We start from the raw sequence: 21,114 nt of genomic DNA, 5'->3' as shown, positions 1-21,114 counted from the left end.
CTTAGAGCCCAGTAGGTATAAAAGGCAGTCGAAATTCTACCTCGACAACCTGATAGCTGTGTGCTTTTGGACAAGTCACCTGCCCTCTCTGGTCCTACTTACTGGGAAGTGGGGACAAGGAAAATGCCCCATGGGCGGAGCTTCAGAGGACTTGCCTTCTTCATTTACGACTGAGGAGCTGCCGGATGTGGTGACCACAAATGTGTCATTGATATATCAATAAATGTGCAGAGAGAGTAAAGGGAACTGCTGAAGTGTAGGATCTCTGGTGTGACACAAGCAGAAAAGCAATGGATATTCTGCTGCAAGGTGGAAGGCGGAGTGGGCAGAGGCGAGTAAGGAGGACCCATTGGTATGGGTGATTGGAGATCAGAGTCCTGAAGGGGTCCCCTAACATGATGATGGCCTAGATGCTGATTAGGGAACAGTGCCTGGTGGGATGGAAGGACATGCAGGAGGGAATGTCACAGGCTGGGGATGGAGGATGGGGTGAATCTGGAAGGTTGTAGGGGCTGAGCTGAGACACAGTGTGCTTGTTGATCTTGCACCCTTTTGGATCTCGTGCCGGGGCTTTACCCGGTGCTCTCCTGTGCTGGAAGCCCCATGGGGGAGGGACTGCACAGTTGTTAGAGCCACCAGGGAGGGGCACATTGCTGCTTCCCTCCCCTTGAGTCAATGTCTCAGAGGGTATATGATGAGGATGTCCTGGACTAGGGGAGCCATGGCTGTGAACTGCTGACTGTGGGTTGATGATGCTGTCACTTGGGGGTTGTTTTCCCTGTTGTGTGTTCTCATTAGCCTCAGCTGTCCACTTTACATAACCTAGTGGAATCCACCTGGGAAGATGGAGTCTCAATTAAGGAGTTGCTCAGATCAGATTGGCTCATGTCTGCATCTGTTGGGGAGATTGTCTTAATTGTGATTAATATGGGAGGGCCCAGCCCACTGTTGGGTGGCACCATTTGCAATAGTTTATATATGCGTGGCCCAGGGAGTGGCACTATTTGAAGGTGTGGCCTTGTTTGGAGTAGGTGTGTCACTGTGAGTGTGGGTTCTAAGACCCTCATCCTAGCTGCCTGGAAGTCAGTCTTCTGTTGGCAGCCTTCAGGTGAAGATGTAGAACTCTCAGCTCCTCCTGCACCATGCCTGCCTGTATGCTGCCATGCTTCCTACCTTGGTGATAATGGACTGAACCTCTGAACCTGTAAGTCAGCCCCAATTAAATGTCGTCCTAAGAGTTGCCTTGGTCATGGTGTCTGTTCATAGCAGTAGAATCCTAACTAAGACCCCATCCCTAGGCATCTGTGTATGGGCTCTATAAGAAAGCTATCTGAGCATGAGCTGGTGAACAGGGTGAACAAGCTAGCAGTATTCCTCCATGGTTTCTGTATCGGCTCTTACCTTTACTTCTTTCAGTGGTGGATTGTGACCTGTGTCAGATGTCTGTCGAGAGCACTGCCTTTGACAAGGACGAGCCTCAGGAAAAAACTCTGGTACTTCTGACTTCAAAGATGGCAAGCTCATTGGATCCCCGCATGAGCCTCATATCCATGAGGGATGGATTTTATAAGCCCCCAGACTGCCCTAGGTCTAAAACCATCCCAGTTTCTTCTATAAAACAGAGGCAATTGAATTACCAATAGGACCTCCAAGTGGTTCAGGCTTTTCCTCTGACAAAGACTAGACAGTTCTGCCAGGTTAACTGTTGGCCAACAAAACACAAGAAGGGCTACTTAGAACCAAAATTACCAGGTGCCCTATATTACACTTCATCTTAGGAGACAGAAAAGAGAAGTTTCTGTATTATATTTGTTTTCTCAGCATGCTCCATGGGGTATCTGTACTTCCTAGAAACCAAACCAGAACTAGGTGCCTGCACGTGTCAGGAAACCTGGATTGCACTGTTCTCTGCAAGAGATGCGTACACCCTGGTGGCTTCTTGGGAATTTGCACTGTGTGCAACCCAGATTGTACCGCTTCACTTGATCCCTGCTAGTCTTTTACCTGCAATCATTTTCCCTAAGTTGTTCTTTTTGAACCAGTGAAAGAGTCAAATAGAATAGAGTTCTATGTTCAGGTGACCATCTTCCTTGTTTCCTGAATGTATTGCTTAAGGAAACAGTGTTCTCTCAGAAGTGTGAAGATTAGTATAAAATGTCTCTGAGTCCACTGGCAAGCAGGTCATGCTCCATTCCATCAGATAAGAAATCACAACCATGATGCTCAAAGGCAAGCCAATTATTTTTTCCTAACAGGCCCCTCATTTGCTTCTCCTGCGCTCAGCTCCTTATTTGGCACTTGGCCCATTTGTAGGTGAAATCAAATGGAATTCTTAGGTGATGGAAGGTGCCTCTCCGGAGACTGGAGTACAGTGGGTGTCCCAGCAGCCATTCTGTGCATTGTCGCATGAGATGGGTGTCATTTTTGTAGATTATAAGGCACAGAGAGGGAGGGAGGCAAGAAGGGAGAGAGCTTAGGAAAGGAGAAGAAAGGTAGGCGGGAGAAAGGTGGAGGAAAGGAAAGAGGGAGGGGCCTGTGGAGATGGCTCAGTTAGTCAAGCATTTGCTACCCAAGCTTGAAGAGGAGAGTTGGGAGCCCAGCTCCTGTGTAAGTGTTAGGTGGGCTTGGAGGTCTGTTTGCAAGTCTGTTGCCCAGAAAGCTGACACATCCGGTCCCCAGAACAAATGCAATAGCTAGATTAACCATACCAGCCAATTCTGGGCTCCACTAAGAGACCTTGCCTCGATGACTGTGGTGGAAAGTGATTGAGGAGACTCTTATGCTAACCTCAGGTCTTTGTGTACTCTACATGCTCCCCCATACATGCAACCACATATACAGACACACACCGTACAGACAGACACACAAACACATGCAAAAGAAAAAAGGAGAAAGAGAAAGCGAGTGTGGTGGTTAGCTTTCATTAAATTGACACCATGGGGAGAGGGAATCTCAACTGAGGAATGCCTCCATCATATTGGCCCTTGGACAAACATTTTTGTGATTAATGATTGATGTGGGAGGGGCCAGCCCATTGTGGGTAGAACTGCCCCTGGGCTGGTGGTAGTCCTGGATGATATAAGAAAGCAGGCTGAGAGAGTTATAGAAAACAAACTAGTAAGGAATATTGCCCAATGGCCTCTGCTTCAGTTCCTGTTTCCAGGTTCCTCTCTTGATCTTCCTCAATAACGGACTGTGAAGAGTAAGATCAAACAGATCCTTGCCACCATAGACCTAAGAGGTGGTACTTCAGCAGGGAGGGAGAAAGGAAAAAGAGTTGCCTGGGAGCTGTTGTGGGTCTCCGTGAGGCATTTGTAGGCAATAAGCATCTGCACTGGATCCCAGGGAGAAAGACCTCTAGACGGTTTTCAGACCAAAGCTGGAGTTATTTCCCCTCCAGTGCCCTGCCGTGACCTTTTCTTGCTTTACTGTTTTCCTGAATGGTATTGGAGGACCCTGTGTGGTTGACCTGGTGCCCATGTAATTAGCTGCACAATTAAGTTTTGTGTCCCTGAGCAGTGGGGTCAGATGTTCAACAGGGAGGTTCAGGAGGGCCTGGGTGCACAATGCTGATGCCTGCCCTGTTCTCTTCTGCACTTCTGACCTTGGCAGCTTCTTAGACTGCATGGTAAGCTGGCTTGAGGCTGCTCAAGGCAGTCACTCTGGGAAGTGTCAGATGTGGTTTGAATAACCAAGGGGTGCCTTGTAACAGAGGGTGTCCCTTTAGGAATCTCATGGCCCAGAGAGGGCCCCCCTTCTCCTCTCAAATTCCTGTTAGTGGGATTATATTGTGCTCTCAGTGAAATAGAAGCATTGGCAATCCCGATTACAGTCATGCTGTGGAAAAAAGGACCTTGCAAAATCCTGGTGAAAAATACTCTGCTCTTTTGTATAGAAAATGTATAACCTGTTTGTGTGCCCATTCACTCATTAATTCATCCAATATTTACTGGGGGCCTCATAGTTGTTAGGGTGCTGTTCTAAAGACCCCAAGTGCTGTGGATCACATGAGACCCCCCTCCCCATTAGCTGGCATGCAACCTACTGCTCAGTAGAGACCGAGAAGCACAGAGTGATGGGGGATGGAGTTGCTGTGTAGGACACACATGGGGATGTGACCCAGAGATGCATTTTGAGACAGGTTTTACAGCAGAAGTGGCCAAAGGCAGGATTAGATTGTAACTAGCTAGGCTGATGTGGGGTCTGTCTGGGGGTGGGGCTTGAGGGACCCAAAAGGAGGGGGGAACCAGGAAGCTCCTCTTAGAGAACACACAGAATATGCCTGCTTGCTCTTTGAGCTGACTTTTAAATGAGTAAATGCAGGTCTGGGAAGTCACAGCTCAGGCTCCAGTTCCAGTGTGTTAAAACACAGTACTTCATTGGTTAAGGCATCTTGTTAGGCTTATGGTAGTGGCTACCCCTTTCTGGGACAAAATATGAGGCAAAAACTACTTAAGGGAGGAAGGCTTATTTGGGCCCACTGTGTGAGGTGCAGGCCCACTGTGAGGGTCCAGGCCATCACAGTGGGAAGTAGAGGCGGCAGGAGCATGAGGGAGCTGTCCACATGACATCTTGGCAGGAAGTAGAGGAGACGGGTGCTAGTATGTAGCATGCTTTCTTTCTAAGTCTATGGGATGGAGGTGCCTACATTGAGGGTGGGTCTTCCCTCCTCTATTAAAGTTTTCTAGAAACATCCTTATAGTCACCCCCCATGCCCCCCCTCGCAGAGATCTATTTCCATTTCTGTGGTGATTCTAAATCCATGAAGTTGAGAATCACAATCACAACACTGAGAGTATCTTGATTTTAAGAAAACATGTTTACATGGGTATGCCTGGGTGGTGTCTGTGCATGTATGCATGCTGAGATGTATGTGGGCACATGTGGTTGGAGATGCATAGGTTTGATATCAGTGTCTTCTTTGGTTGCTGTCCACCTTAAAAAGGCAGGGTTTCTTGGTGAAGGTAGAACTTACCAACTTATTTACCCTAGCTTCATTGCCCCGGAGGTCTCCTGACCCTACTTTCTGAGTGTGGGGATTACAGACAGGTCCACCTGGCTTTTCTATACAGGCTCTGGGCAATCTGAACTCCAGCCCTTACCTGTGTGTATACCTTATCCCTTGAGCCATCTTTCCAGTGTGCATATTTTGATATTTGAAAAAGAAATTCACATTATTAGGCTCTAACCTATGAAACTACTGCCTGGGCCAGTTCTAAATCACATGGATCAACATGCTCTAGACAGTTTGTCTTAACATAAGCATGAGTCTCATCCTGCCATGAGTTTGGTGATGACACTAAATAGAGAGATTTTTTTTTTTTTTTTTTTTTGTTATTCCAGTCTGCAAAGTGAACTTGAACACAGGTGTCTGTTGACCTGGCCTAGCTGTAAACTTGTATGCATCGTGGCTTCTGTGTTCTCAGACCTGGACTGGAACTTCCATTAATTCTCAGAAGCAAAGAGGGTTGGTGCCTTGCTGATTGTCCCATGAGCTATATGTGGCAAGTCTAGAGACAGCCTTAGTTATGGGCTGTCCCTGTTGCTCCCGATAGACTTGAGATGGCACTGTGCTTTCGGGAGGGATGCTTTCATGGGGCCACTGAAGCTGACACAGGTTGTTGGAGGGATGTCAGTGTCACTTCTGAATAACCAGGGACCAGTGTGTGGCTTCTGCTGTGGTCTACACCAAGGCTGGCACAGCCATGCCCGAGCAGTCAGGGCTACTAAAGCCAGCGGCTCCCTGGCTAAATGGCTTCTGTGAGTTGTATAATTTCTCAGTCTGGGTTTTTATTACAGAAAATAAGACAAACTGTAAAAATAACATGTTGGATTTTTTTAACCCCCCACAGGGAGAATATGTTCCCCAAAGAGAAAAGAAAAATGTTTGTTATTCCCTGGTGGCAGAACGATCTTCGCAGGTCGTGAGTGTAATGCATTAACTATAGATGCTGCCTCAAATTCTTGCCTTGAAGGTCCAGCCTACTCAAAGGTCCAAGGCATGACATGGTTAGTCCCTTCCCTGTCTCCAGAGAACTATCACCAACTCAGTCTCCAAGCCTATCCTCCCTATCTGACATGCTATCAGATGACAGCAATGGAATGTGGCACACCAAGATGCAATAAGACTAGGCGCAAACCCACATATCAAGGCACATATGAGGCAAACTGGTAGATGGAAAAGGGTCCTATGAGCAGGCAAAGGAGTCAGAGATAGCCCTTCTGCTGTTAGGAGTCTCACAAACAGCCCAAGCTAAACAACCCCAGCATGCATGCAGGGGACAGATTTCCAGTGCCCCTGCATATTTATGCTCTAAGGAGTAAGCCACTTGAAGGCCTTGTTATCCCATTTTTTTTGTTATTGTTATTGCTCAAATTTTTGTTTAGATTTTAACTATTTACAAGTTCCACGTTTATGGCCATCAAGTGACAAGTTTTTCTGTCTAACACTAGTGACATTATGTTGTGTCTTTTCCTAGGGAGATGCAGATAAAAGCCTGTTCACTCCAGGTAGGGCACCAGCAACCAAAGGAAAAAACTATTTCCATCCAAATTAAGCTTGGTGAACCACTATTCACAGAAACACAGGCAACCAAAAGGCAGCTTTGTCACTACAAGGAGATCATCACATGGGTGACAATCCTCAAAAGCTGTGTCCCTGGAACTCTAGACACTTATTGCAGACACCTCCACCCAAAATAATAAGCTTATGGCTCCCTAAATCCTGCCTCCAGACAGGGTTTCTCTGTATAACCTTGGCTGTCCTGGAACTAGCTCTGTAGACCAGGCTGGCCTCGAACTCAGAGATCTACCTGCCTCTGCCTCCCAAGAGCTGGGATTAAAGGTATGTGCCACCATGCTCAGCTGATAATAGTCTCTTCTAGGAAAGGTTTTCTGCTTATAGAAGCTTGGATGGGTCCTGATGTGTATTATAATTGTGCAAATTCTCACAACACTTAGAGAGTTTTGTGAGCCTCATATCTCCTAAGAAGAATTCTTTAAGTCTGGAGGAACTATCTACCCATTTGTTTCATCTGCATGTGCACACACATGTGTATGTGTGTGCATGTTCATGTAGAGACTAGAGGTCAATATTACATATCTTTCTCAATCTTTCTCCATGCTATTTTTTGAGACAGGGTCTCTCATTGATGTTGACACTGATAGAGCTATCCTGGCTGTCCAGTGAGCTCCAGGAATCCTCCTGCCTCCATCTCTTGAGCCCTGGGCTTACAGGCATGCACTACTGTGTTCAGTTTCTTTTTGGTTGTGAGCCTAGCCTTTAATGACTGAACCATCTCTCCAGCTCACTCAGCTTCTTTTTAATATGGGATATGGGATGGGAATTCCTTTCCACCAGCTTGTGGCTTGTGAGCTATCTCCCCAACTCCTTTACATCTACTTAGCATCTATTTCCCATACGTTGACTTGATTCAAAGGAGAAACACTGGACAGTTCAGAATTGCATCATGGGTCCAAAAGTGAGGCTGTGGGTGGCTACCGATGTGCTCTCCAGAGTCTACAAGTCGGTTGTCTCAGGATCACTAACACCTGCCCTCGGTTCCTCCCAACAGTGACAGAAGGCCGAGGGATCTTGGAGAGCATTCAGCGGTTCTCACTGCTGCCTACCTACCTCCCAGTCACCTACCACATCAACAATGCGGATGTCTCCTTCTTCCTGAAGGAGGCCAACCAGGACATCATGCGCAACTCCAGCCTGCAGTCGCGGGTCGAGTCCTTCCTGATCTACAAATCCAGGCGACTGCCGGTGCTCAACGCCAGCTATGGGCCCTTCTCACTCGAGCAGGTAGTGCCCCAGGATTTGATGCTGCCTTCCAACCCATTTGGATTCACTAACACATTCTCCCTCAACTGGAGGCTGAAGGCCTACATCCTGCAGGAGAAAGTCTACCTAAGCCATCCCAAAGTGCAGGTGCTCTTCCACATCGTGGGTCGAGACTGGGATGACCACAGGGAGGAGAACTTGCCTTGCCTGCGGGTCTTTGCCTTCAGAGAGACCCGAGAGGTTCGAGGCAGCTGCCGCTTGGGTGGAGCCCTGGGACTGTGCGTGGCCCAGCTGGAAATGCTGCCAGGCTGGTTCAGTCCACCATCAGTGGTATCTGGGCGCAGGAGGCCCACGGAGCAGCTAGAGGGGAATCCCGTGGAACTGTATTATGCTGTACAGCCAGGGGATGAGCGAGGCGACTGTGCCAAGGAGGATTTGAGGAAGAGCGGCGGTACTCCAGCAGGCCACAATGATGTTGATGAATCCAGTCCCCCTTTGCATAGAATTGGGAGCGTCTTCCTTCGGGAGACCCCCAGCAGTCCACCTTTGAAGGAGCTGCGTTTGGATAGCAATGTGGCCGTTCATTACGTCCCTAAGACTGTGCGGCAAGGAGATGTACTCACCTTCCCTATCTCTGTCTCTAGGAACTGCACGGAGGATCGCTTCACACTGAGGTGAGCAGGTTCTCATTCTGTCTACTACAACCCCAGCGATCCAGCTGGGCTTCTGTGGAACCGTCTGCAGATGTTCATGTGCTGTGTTCCATGAAACATAAGGCTTAGTTGTATTTCTGGCTGGCCGCTTAATGATGGATATATATATATATATATATATATATATATATATATATTTTTTTTTTTTTTTTTTTAGAATGTACATGTACATAAGAGACCATGGGTGTCATTCTTGGGTGATGCTCACTTTGGTTTTATTTTGAGAAAGGGTATCTCACTTTCCTGGAGCTTGCTGGTTAGGCCAGTTGGCTGTCCAGTGAGACCCTAGAATCCTCCTTTCTCCACCTTGGAGCATCAGAGTCATCGAACCACGAATCTTTAGCACTATATCCTGCTGATGTCCGTGGATTCTGGAAACCAAACTCAGATTCCCATGTTTTCATAGTGAATCTTGTCAGCTCAGAAAATATTTTTTTAAAGTCTTATTTTTAATTGTGTGTGTGTATCTATGTTCACGTGTATGCATATGAATGCAGTACCTGGTGAGGCCAGAAGGGGGCATTGGATCATCCTGGAGCTGGAGTGATGGGTGACTTTTAACTACCAGATGTGGGTTTTAGGAACTGGATTGGAGTATACTGGAGGAGCAGCAAATACTTTTAACTACTGAGCCATCTCTCCAAGACCATAAGATAGTTCTCTTTAATATTAACGAAACTCCCAGGTTGTCACAGAAGAGTCATGTTGTTGGGATCCCTTGGCCTTTGTGAAGTTTGTCAACAGGCTTCGGGACACTGAGGGTTCTGCAAATCAGCCACTTCACAACTGGGTCTTTAAACACCTCGCAGTTTCAGCGAATCTGCAAACTCAGTTGCGACAGTTGTCAGGGAGGAAGGAGAACATGGCTTTGCCAACTCAGAATCTATTCCCGACAGGCGGGCTCTAAGTATAAAGTGGTACCAGGCTTAAAGTTGTCACTTTGTTTCTCCCTGGAAATAGAATGTGCTGTTAAAAAAAGGAATGAAAGAGCATAAAGAGAATAAATGGTGGGATCTTGGGTACCTTATGTAAGGTTGGAGCAAAGAGGAGACGTTTAAAAGAAGCACCGAGTACTTTAGAGAAATGCTCTGGAATTCGCTTTGGAATATGTTAGAAGAAGTTGCCTTGTGTCGATTGTGATGTAACTAAAGCCTTTAGCTCCATGTTAAATGTAGGTGAATTTGGCTGCAATAGTTAATTAACACAAGCATTTTTGGCTGAGCAGCGTGACATGACTTGGCCTGCTGTGCGACACTGCTTGCTTTCCACTTGCTTTTTAAATCTAGGGGTTTTCATCTTTACTTCTCTCTCTCTCTCTCTCTCTCTCTCTCTCTCTCTCTCTCTCTCTCTCTCTCTCTCTGTGTGTGTGTGTGTGTCTGTGTGTGTGTGTGTCTGTGTACACGCACATGTGCACACGCAGCACATGCACACACACCACATGAGTGCAGTGCCCACAGAGACCAGAAGAGGGCAACAGATCCCCTGGAGATGGTTGTGAGCTGGCTGAAATAGGTACCAGGAACTGAACTCTGGTCTCCTGCAAGAACATCAAATGCCCTTAAGTGCTGAACTATCTCTCTAGCTCCCAACACGTTAGGTGTATTGTGATCCTTGAGAATATAAATGTAACCAACCGCATGTGGGGTACACATTGCCTGTGGATTTCCAAGGTTATTAGCTTGAATCTGATTTCAGATTCTCCTCCAAATTTATAACTCCTCTTTGTTATCTTTCCTGTCTGTCTGTCAATCTGTCTATCCATCCGTCTACCTGTCCATCCATTCATCCACCCATCCACCCATGCATCCATCTACCCATCTATCCTTCTTTCCCTTGTTCTTTCCCTCCCTCCTTCCCTCTCTCCCTCCTCTTCTCTCTTCCTCGCTCCTCCCCGCCCTCCTTCCCTTGGTTTCTTTTTCTACTCCCTTTTCCTTATGTCTTGTTTAGGGGTGATGAGCTCAAGGAAACAAGTCATTCTTTTGCTTTACCTCACAAATTTAAGTTGAGTTGCTTCTGAACTGGCATCAGGGGTTCTTTTTTTTTTTTTTAATTTCAATGAAAGCAGTAGACATTAGTGAACAGCATTTGTCTGATGATTGAACTTGGCTAAAACTGGGAGGTAAAACCCTTGGCTTTGCCTTCTGTGCATCTGGGGATTAACTAAAGGGCCGGGGGTGGGGTGGTGGTGTAGGAAGACATCTGTGGGCCTATGGCCATGCCTGGGCTTCATTTTGCCCCCATCTGGCAGATTGTGCTGCAGACAAATAATGAGCCCTCTCCATGTTCTGCAAGTGTGTGCTTCAACTTGTGAATTCAGAACCTTGTGTAGCATCCTTAGAGGTGGCTGGTTATAGAGAGAAGTCCTTTGTCTAGAAACCATGGCTTTATAAAAAGGGGGGCCTTGGGCTGGAGAGATGGCTCAGTGGTTAAGAGCAAACTCTCTGGTCTTCTGAAAGTTCCTGAGTTCAATTTCCAGCAACCACATGGTGCCCACATCACAGCCATGTGATGCCGTCTTCCTGGGCGCAGGTGTATGTGCAGAGTCCCTGTATACATAAAATATGTAAATAATTAAGTCTTAAGAATAAAAAAGAAATAGAGTGTGGTGGCGCATGCCTGTAATCCCAGTAGCACTCAGGAGGCAGAGGCAGGCAGTTCTTGGAGTTCAAGGCCAACCTGGTCTACTGAGTGAGTTCCAGGACATCCAGGACTACACAGAAAAACCCTGTCTCAATAAATGAATGAATAGATAAACAGACAGACAAACAGAAAAAGGAAAAAAAGAAAAGGGGTAGCCGGGCGTGATGGCGCATGCCTTTAATCCCAGCACTCGGGAGGCAGAGGCAGGCGGATTTCTGAGTTCGAGGCCAGCCTGGTCTACAAAAAAAAAAAAAAAAAAAAAAAAAAAAAAAAAAAAAAAAAAAAAAAAAACCAAAAACAAAAAGGAAAAGGGGTCCCTGCTCTCCTGTGCATTCATGCTGGTCGTTGGCTGGTGGTTGGATTCCTGGGCCAGAAGAGAAATTTTACTGTACCCTGGACTTTGGCCTCAGGGAGTGAGCTCTTCTAGCCTTTTCTGGAACCATTTCTGTGTGTGTTTGTGTGTTTTGTCAAAGGCTTGGGATCCTGTCACCATCTTCAATATGGCAAACCTATCCTCTGGAGTCCTGAGGGAGATCAGCTCTCTTTGTTCTCCAAGAGACCCAAAAGGCATCCCCATTGCTGGGCCACACAGCCCATGGTGTTAGGTTTGGGCCTTTGCACATTCAGAAGCAATCACATCATATCCATGTAGGTCTGTTGGCTCTAGTTGTAAGTGAAAGCTTGGGTGATTTCAGATATAGGGGAAAAAGTACATTTATTCAGAATCCATTCACTATGAATCTAGTTTTAATTTTTTACTCTTGAAATACACACACACACACACATACACACACACACACATATATTCCATATCCCCACAACAAATACCCTCTCGACTTCATAAGTGCATGAGGGTGGGGTTATCCACTGGAGCAAGGGAAACCTACCACTAGAATCATCCTCAAAAAAAAAAAGAGTCTGCTTCCCTAACAACTACCAGCTGCTATCAGCTTCTCAGTAAGAGGTGGAGCCTGGAGATTTTCTCCCTCATTCCTGCTGGGGATTTTGACTAGATTGATGTTCTACCTGTAACCATAGCTTCTTCGAGTTCATGGGGGCAGCAGCCATGTCATGTTCAGAACACAGCATCCCACAGCTCTCTCGCCCCCACCCCACCCCCAACCTCTGGTTCTTACTTACATCCTTCCTGCCTCCTCTTCTATGATGTTCCCTGGGCTTTGGCGTATGTCTGCTACACAGCCAACATACTCCAGTCTTGAGTGGGTCTACTCTATTTACGTAAGTAGACACTTTAAACGTGGACCTGGTGATGGGGTGGGCTTGTCATTTGAATCTCCATAAATAGGGTTAGGCTTATCTGTGCCTGCGACCTCAGGGTAGATGCTGCAGAGAATGTCTGAGGGGGTGGGCGTTCTATTCTGGGTACCAAATTATAACTACGTTTTAATGATTGTCCCCTGCTCCCCCCCCACCAGCCCCGTGTGTGTGTGTATGTGTGTGTGTCTGTCTGTGTCTGTGTGGGTGGCTGGGCGCTGGTTCAGGGCTGATTCTTACTGAGAACAAGAAAGCTCCAATAGATAGCTTGTTGTCTCATAAAATCTTCCTAACCCTGCTGCTCTAGTCTTGAAGCCCCCGTTGTAGAAGGAAAGAAAAGCCCTTTCATTTCACAGACATCCAAGTTCCTTTAAATCTCAGAAAATGTTTTTCTTCCCATTGACGACTGAAGCACCCACGGCGCTTGGGCCCTTTGCTCTGAGATCCCACCCACCATTCCTTTCCCCATCTCCCTCTCCACAGAACACAGGGTTCAGGACCGCCAGTGGCTCAGATTGCACAAATGCCAAGCAGAAGATGACAGACCTGGGGACCCTCTCTCCCTCCACACCATCCATTCATCTTTCCTCTAGAGAGACTGATTCCCTAAGAAGCTCTGGCCCTTGGGTTGGCCTGGAGCTTGAGCCAAATATTTATTCAATGTCAGGGAAGCTCATGTGGAGGACAGAGTCCAGAGATATAGAAGGCAGAACTAAGACAAATCAGGGCTCTTCCCTAGGGCCCTTCTCAAGCTCATTGAGTGAGCAGATCCCTCTTGATAATAATGATCATTATCAAAGACCGCTTACAGCTGGCAGAGGGCTCTGCAGTTTTAAATACTAAACGAGATACCCAAGCACTCTTTGACAGCCGTGCACCTTCCACTGCATCAGACTTATGCTTTGGGATCTAGAGAGTTGGCTCATACAACAACACAGGCCGTGTGAACACAAGGGTCTGAGTTTGATCCCCGGGACCCACAAAAAAAAGTCACACGTGGTGGCGTGTGGTTCAGCAGCCAGCCATTGTAGCTGAATCTGTATGCTTTCCATTTAGCGAGAGACTGTCTCAGCAAGGTGGGTAGCTCCTGAGGAGCTGGCCTCTTACCTGAGGCTGACCTCTCACCTCCACGCGCACAGATGTGCACAAGCGTGTAACACCCCTCCCCCCCAAATGTGCAGGCATGCACACAGATGCATAACTGTTAATTCAAACTAAAATATAAAAACTGCTCTGGATTAAGCCTTTTCCAGGGAGTTTCCTGCTGAGAAAAGATCTTTAAAAGAGAGATCCAGGGTAGAAAGAAAGAGTATTTGACATATGATTAGAGAGTCAGGACTGAGGTGTGTCTGGGGATGCCCTTTGGGTGCTGTATTATATTAGACAGGGTTCTCTAGAGGAACAGAACTTCTATAAAATATATATTCTTATATATAATATATTGCATGTATTATATATAAAGGGGGTGTATTAGAATTGCTTACAAGCTGTGGTCCAGCTAGTCCAATAATGGCTGTCTACCAATAAAAGGTTCAAGGATTCAGTAGGGGTTCAGTCCCCAAGGCTGAACATCTCAGCTGGTCTTCAGTATACACCAGAATCCCAAAGAAGTAGGCTCTAATGCAAATGAAGGAATGGACTTGCCCACAAAAACAAGAGTGAGCCAGGAAATCGAACAAGCTTCCATCTTCCATGTCTTTTATACAGGCTGCCAGCAGAAGGTGTGACCCAGATTAAAGGTGGAGCTTCCCACCTCAAAGGATCTGGATGAAAAGGAGCTCTTGCTATTTCAAAGAACTTAATTAAGAAAAAAAACAAAAAACAAAAAAAACCTCCCTCACAGGTGTACACAACTGCTCAGGTTTTAGGTAATTCCAAATGTAGTCAAGTCGCCATCTAAATGTAGCCATCACAGGTGGCTAGCTGCTTCGCAGAGGACATGGGGCTTTGAAAAATGATGAGTTGGTTTGTGAGGGGCCTTGGGCTTCCTTCATCCCCCGAGGGCTCCTATGGGTTGATTTCCACCTAGCAGAACATCTCTAGTTTTAGTTTAGGTGGAGGAAGCCAAGTCGCAACCCAGAATCTTCTCAGGCGTAGGCTACACGTTCCATAATGGCTTAACTTAACTTACAAAAGTCATTTTACTTAATGTAACAAACATTATGTAAAGGACTTCCTGGATGGTTACTGAGGGACTTCAAGAATTGGTAACTAGGAAGGGTGTGGACAGAGCCGATTCCGGCTGGGGAACAGAGGCTGGCACAGACAGGTACCACTCCTCTCAGCTCCCTCCACAGCTCCTTGACATTGCTGTACCAAGCAGAGGCCCTCACTGAGTCCCCTGACCTTGAATAATTCCTTGCCAGCTCTGAGGGACAGATAGGGGACAGGCATGGCTTTTGGTAAAGAGGAGTTTGGGATATGCCCAGACCAACCCCACAAACGCAGATTGACATCTGTTAAACACCTACATCCTAAGAAGTAAGAACATTTGGGCATCCCTGGGGCACACTAAACCCCTGGCAATTCCACAGCATGGGAGAGCAGTTGAGCGTCTTCATGGCCCAGGAGGAAGAAGCCTCTGCATTTGCTGCAGGAAAGACATCAACCAGGTGTGGGCAGTGACTACTCTGCTCAGGGAAATCCAGGTGTTCTCTAGAAGATGGAGTTAAAGCTAGGTGTGGCCCAGGGAGTGGCACTATTAGGAGGTGTGGCCTTGTTGAAGTAGGTGTGTCACTGTGGGCATGAGCTTTAAGACCCTCATCCTACCTGCCTGGCGGCTAGCCTTCTGCTAGGAACAAGAAGTGGAACTCTCAGCTCCTCCAGTGCCATGCCTGCCTGGATGCTGCCATGCTCCCCCTCTTGATGATAATGGACTGAACCTCTGAACCTGTAAGCCAGCCCCAGTTAAATGTTGTCCTTTTAAGAGTTGCCTTGGGTCATGGTGTCTGTTCACAACAGTTAAACTCTAACTAAGACACTAGGTCACATGACAAGCTGACCACTACAAATTGTTGAGTCACTGTCCACACTGCAGGCATGAGGAGACTGGAAATGGCAATGAATGATGATGGTAATGCTTATAGTGATGGTGGTGGTGGTGATGATGATGCTGATGATGATACTGATGGGTGTGGACCAGACACCTGTGATTCCACATTCTCCTTTGTCATGTTGTGTGTAGTGTTGCCCACACCTTTCTTTCTGTGTGAACTCAGCCTCATGTAGCACTGACGCCAGCTGTGTGTGGTTGAAGAGGCGAATCCCTGCCATCTTATGACGAGAACCAGCCAGAGCAAAGGAGATCACTTTATTCATAATCCCTTTGTTCTCTACAAAGTAAGTCAGGGCAGCTTCTGGGGGGATGTGTTCTTTTATTTATACAATTCTTATTTATCCAGGAATGGGGGCAGAGATAACAACATGAGAGGTAGGAACAAAAGTTGCTGCTGGGGGGTGGTTAGCTAAATGAGAGACTAGCCTTTCCTGGTGCTTCTCTGGTCACATTAGTCATTGCCGTAAATGGCATTTTTTTTTTCAAATACAGAGCATTGGGTTTGCCCACTGGGACCACAGGGAGCCTAGGAGAAGTGGCGCACCTCATGAAGTTAGGCATGGTGGGCACCTGCCTGAGCGCTGTCCCTCCTGTGCATCTTAGAAGCATCCTTGAGACTCCCTGAGCCCCAGTTTCTAGGCCCCTTCCTTGTTTATGTGTATTGAGCACAAACAAAAAGCAGGGGGACCTCAAGCCCAGGTTGTCAATGGATTCAGTACTCAGTAGATCAATTCCACTGGTCATGAAATGCAGGGCGTCGGGAGGGAAATGCAAACAGCTAACTTAAGGTCACTTTGAACTCCCAGCACTGATTCGTTTTGAGAGTCTGCTGGTAAGTACATAAGTAGCAGGTCTCCTCTAACTTAAACTTCAAAGAACAAATACAGAAAGGAGCATGCTCGAAACCACTTAGGAGGCATGTTCTTTGAGAATAACACAGGAGGTGTCCAACCCAGCATATTGCAGAGAGAGATGATACATAGAGCTGGGTTGTGGCTGCCTTTCCCTTCCCTGCATCTGCAAATATAAAATGCAAATGTATTATGTTTCCAGTTTTGTATGTGCACATGTGTGTGATGTGTGTGTGTATGTGTTCATGATTTTTCATGTGTGTTGACATGTCTGTGGGTGGACATATGTGTGCATGTACATGTATGTGGAGATCCAAGGTTGATGTTAAGAGTCATCCTGTTTTATCCATACTCAGAGTTGCCCAACATGGCTAGGCTAGCTAGCCAGCTTGCTCCAGGGATCACCTGTCTGTGGCTGGAATTACAGAAGGGCTGGCATTTACAGAAGTTTCTCGACTCCAAACTCAGTCCTCATGCTTGCATGACAAGATGTTTAGCCATTGAGTAGTCCCCAGGTCCCTAGGTTTATTTTTTAAACCTAAAAAAGAACCATATTGGAGGTGTGGGGGGCATGGACTAGGGTTGGGGCTAACAAATGAGTCAGATGTTGGGGGAGGGGGCACAGACTAGGCATGGGGCTGGCTACCCAAGGAGCCCGGATGTTTGTATGTCTCACTTCCTGTCATCAGACACACTGAGTCATCTTCGCATACACAGGAAATGCGACTGGTGGTTTGAAATGCCTGTGTATTTTTGGACACTCCTTCCATTGAGAAATAGACCATACATTCTCTCTTTCATCCTCACCGGCCTCTACACCTGAGCCCCTGGGAAGAATGGTGTAGATGGGCTGACTTTGAACTCAGGGGCTTATAAAAAAAACCCTTTGACCTGCCTCTGCAATCTCCAGGAGCACCCTTTCTTGGATTCCCAAGCTACCATGTGACAGGTCTTGCCCTCTCTGTACATGCCGGTGGCCTCATTTGCTTGGCCTTTTGACCCTCCAAAGACAGGTTCCCTGTGTTTATTAACCTTTGAGCAGTGCCTCTGACCTCCCCATCACTGTCCTTACACTAAGTGTCCAACTCAGGATAAAGGTGCTGTTAATTGAGCTGTCTCTGATGGGGCAGTGATTTAGGAAGACACGTGTGCCCATGGAAACGGTGGTCCTTTCATGACCTGATCACCTCAGGTCTCTCCAAGTTACAGAGATATAACAGTGCCAGTAAGGTTGTCATCTCTTAGTCCCAGGTGGGCCGGGGACAGGAGGGCCCCTTGAATTGAAGCAGCTTGAATTGACCTTAGGCAAGGAGAAGACTGGACATAAGGCAAAACACCACAGCTCCTGGCAGAGACCCAGACCAGCTGGAAGAACCAGGGGTATTGAGGTTACGTCTTTTTCTATCTATTGTAATGCTAAGTATGGGCCCCAAAGACCTGGTTGTTCCTGAGAGAAGAGAGTCCACTCATACACCTTAGTCCCAAGTTATTTCTTATTGGTCAATAAAGATGCCAAGAGCCAGTAGCTGGGAAGAAAAGACATAGGTAGGGTTTAGGTGCCCTGGACTTGGGGATCAGAGAGGGACCAAGAGGAAGAAAAAGAAGGCAGGAGGAGAAGGAGAAGCTGCCATAGGTTAGGTGAGCCATAAAAATGTGGCCACGAGGGCTGACCAATTGGAGTCAAGAGCAGCCCAGGTGAAACATAGTAAGTAATAACTCAGGGTGATAGATAGCAAACTAGATTCTAATAGCAGAGAGGGTAGGAATCTGCCCAGCTTTTTTACTGTCTAAGGCTTGTCGTAAATAGGAAGGTTGTGTGTGCCTTGTATCTGGGAACTAAATGGTAAAAGGCAGGGTGGAAACCCCCAGGCTGGGATTAAATCTTTCTACAACATCGGGTGCTCTGCTGTGTGCTGAGTACAGGAATCTAGGGGTGTCTGCACCACTGTATCTCCAGCTACTCTTGTGCCCTCCTCATCTGGCTTCTTTTCCTAGGATTTCCCATGGCCGGAGGCCAGCTCTGTGGTTGTTTCCTGCTCTCCCTGGGTATCCTCCAGTGTAGAGCAGGGGCTGCTGGGAGCTGAAACCCAACATCTCTTGATTGGGATAGTGATGATCAAAGGCTGTCAGACATTGAAAAGCACAGGCTGGCTCCCAGTGTAACAGAGCCTGGCTTTGCTGACAGGAACCTTGGGCCACCTTTTAAAGATAGTGATGCCTCCGAGACTCTGGCCATATCCTTCAACCATCTTAGTGAATGCAGTTGCTCTTCCTCAACACACTAGTGGTGTGAACTGGATACCTCCAGATCGCCACCCTGCCTGCGAGGTGTTCCTCTGGAGCACCCTAAGGTGCCCAGTGGTATTCTTGGCTGCAATTTTCCTGCCATGTTCCTTCCCTCTTGAGCTGTGAGAACCCCTGAATGGCTCTGTCCACTCTCCCAGGCTCAGTCATCCCTGGCAGAGACCACAGGGGAACTGTCATACTTTAACTGCTGCATTCTGGATTCCCTTTCTAACTTTGGGTGACACCCTCGGGGGCTGGCAGTTCTCAATTCTTGCGGTGCTTCTCCTTACTAGGTCTCTCCATCATTTCCACTTTCAATCTGGTGGCAGCCATGAGTATTCAATAGGTGAACATATTTCCCGCCGTCCAGGAGCTATTGAGAGAAAGCAAAAGCAGCAGAGGGTATAAGAGCCTCAGGACACTAACCCGACATCTTCAAAGCCACTGGGATACACAGATGGGCTAGCCAGCTCTGCTCCAATCAAATGCACGCTTTGAATCTTCTGGACCAATGTGGCCACAGGTTACCACCTACAGCCAACACAGGGATAATTTAGTCCCAGAATGTATTCTTTAAAAAGGAAAATCTATTTTATTACTTTTACTTCTATATGTGGGTTTGTACACATGAGTGCAGTGCCCTCAGAGGCCAGAAGGGTGTTAGCTCCCATAGAACTAACTGGAGTTACAGGTGGATGTGAACTGTTCAGTGTATATGCTAGGAACGGAACTTGGGTCTTCTGGAAGAGAAGTCCACACTCTTAACTGCTGAGCCACCTCACCAGCTCCCTGAAACAGACTTTAAACCAAGAATTGTGCAAACAAAATAACTGGGTTGCTACAGTAGACATGATTTTTTTTTTTTTTTTTTTTTTGGTCAGAGTCTGAAGACGGATCTTTTGTGCACCTAACTTAAGTATTGCCTTTGTCAGAAGGGACATTTCTGCAGCCTGCCAGGATTTTTTTATGCGCTGCTGAGAAACCGTGTCCTTTTGAGAATAATTTACAGGGCCTTGGGGAATCCAAACTTAACCACTTGCTATTTTTTTCCATGACTCCAAGAGAGTTTTATTACAATTCCATTTTCTAAGCGGTATGTTTCTATGGGCACGTGTGCACACATGCTGATGTGTGTGAGCTCATGTGTGTCTGCATGTCAGAAGGCAACTTCAGGTGTCATCATCTGGGCTGCTGTCCACACCCTTAAAAAAGGGGTCTCCCACGGGCTTGAAGTTCACCAGTTAGGCTAAGCTACCTGGTAAATAAATTCTGGGGATATGCCTGGCTCTGTCTCCCCAGTGCTAGGATTATATTCTTCCAAATTCTTTAACATCAACAGCAAAGAAAGCTCAAGGGTTTTCACTTCAAAGTTCAAATGGAAAGGATGCAGGAGGTGAAGGGACATTCCTACCTTCATCCCTATGCATGAGCCACGGTCAAGAGGATTCTGTGCACAGAGCTGATGCGGGGCCATCTTCTGGCCTAGAACTGGATCTCTTGCCCTAACAGATCTGTGTCAGTTTTCAAAAGGAGCAAGGCTCATTGTCACAGTGGGTTATTCTCGTGGGTACCCTTGTGTCAGGCAAGATGCATTTGGTCTAGTTAACTAGCTTACATCTGCCCTTTGAACTCTTGAATCCACCAAGATGGGGGTACTCAGGGGCGAAGGGCATTGGATAATAGTTCTTGATAGAGTAGCAGGAAGCTGTGCTTAGTCTCGTTGGTTCTGGAAGCTGTTAGGTCCTGGAGGCCCACACTGCAGAGCAGTGCACAGGCTGGTCTGATGGCTGCTTATCTTTTTGGCAGATGCATATGCCTCTTTTCAGCCTGGATGGCTGCTTGGCCCTGTAGCCCTGTCTGCCCATGCTCCTCCCTGGGTCCTTGGATTCCTTCCACTTCTCCCTGGTCTGTAAATTGCTGATCACAGAGATAACTTTGCCCAAATGAAAGATTATTTTTTTCATTACTGATGCTTTTCAAGCGTATAGGTTTAGAGAGACAAAGGGGCCATGTATCCCATCAGTTCAATAATTACCAACTGTACTATCCCAGCTTTCCTGTTCCAGGCCACTGCCATGTTAACTTTAAAAGGTTAGAGAGATGACTCCACAGTTCAAAGTACTGCCAACTTTTGTGGAGGACCCGGGTTTGATGCCCAGAATTTACATGGCAGCCAACAACTGTTTGTAACCCTAGTTCTAGGGGATCCAACACCATCCTGTGATCTCTATTGGTATTACATGACACAATGTACAGACATTCATGCAGGCAAAACACCAAGCCATGTAAAATAAAAGAAATAAAAGCAACTTTAGAGGAGATATATTGAGTAAATGTCATAGCTACTGAGGGGAGCTTATGGCGTTATTACAGTGTGGTGGCTTTCTCATAAACAGAGTTTATGAGAGTAATGGAGAGTCACTTGTGACTGGATGAGGAGGAGAGGGATATTCTATGGAGCCTGTCTTAGTTAGGGTTTTACTGCTGTGAACAGACACCATGACCAAG

The 21,114-nt window shown here is 46.9% G+C and overlaps 1 protein-coding gene across 2 annotated transcripts in view; it reads left to right on the top strand.

Annotated features, from left to right (window-relative positions):
- Positions 1 to 21,114, top strand: part of Tmem132d (transmembrane protein 132D) — a 643,700-nt gene that overhangs the window by 149,318 nt on the left and 473,268 nt on the right. For both annotated transcript variants that reach the window (XM_021163504.1, XM_029476942.1), the window contains exon 2: positions 7,575 to 8,460. In XM_021163504.1, the coding sequence (XP_021019163.1) occupies positions 7,575 to 8,460 (886 nt within the window). The remainder of the gene's footprint in view (positions 1 to 7,574; positions 8,461 to 21,114) is intronic.

The sequence above is a fragment of the Mus caroli genome, chromosome 5 (genome assembly GCF_900094665.2).
Source record: "Mus caroli chromosome 5, CAROLI_EIJ_v1.1, whole genome shotgun sequence".
Classification (NCBI taxonomy): Eukaryota; Metazoa; Chordata; class Mammalia; order Rodentia; family Muridae; genus Mus; species Mus caroli.
The sequence above is the reverse complement of the archived record's forward strand: the minus strand, read 5'-3'. Positions and strand labels throughout refer to the sequence as shown.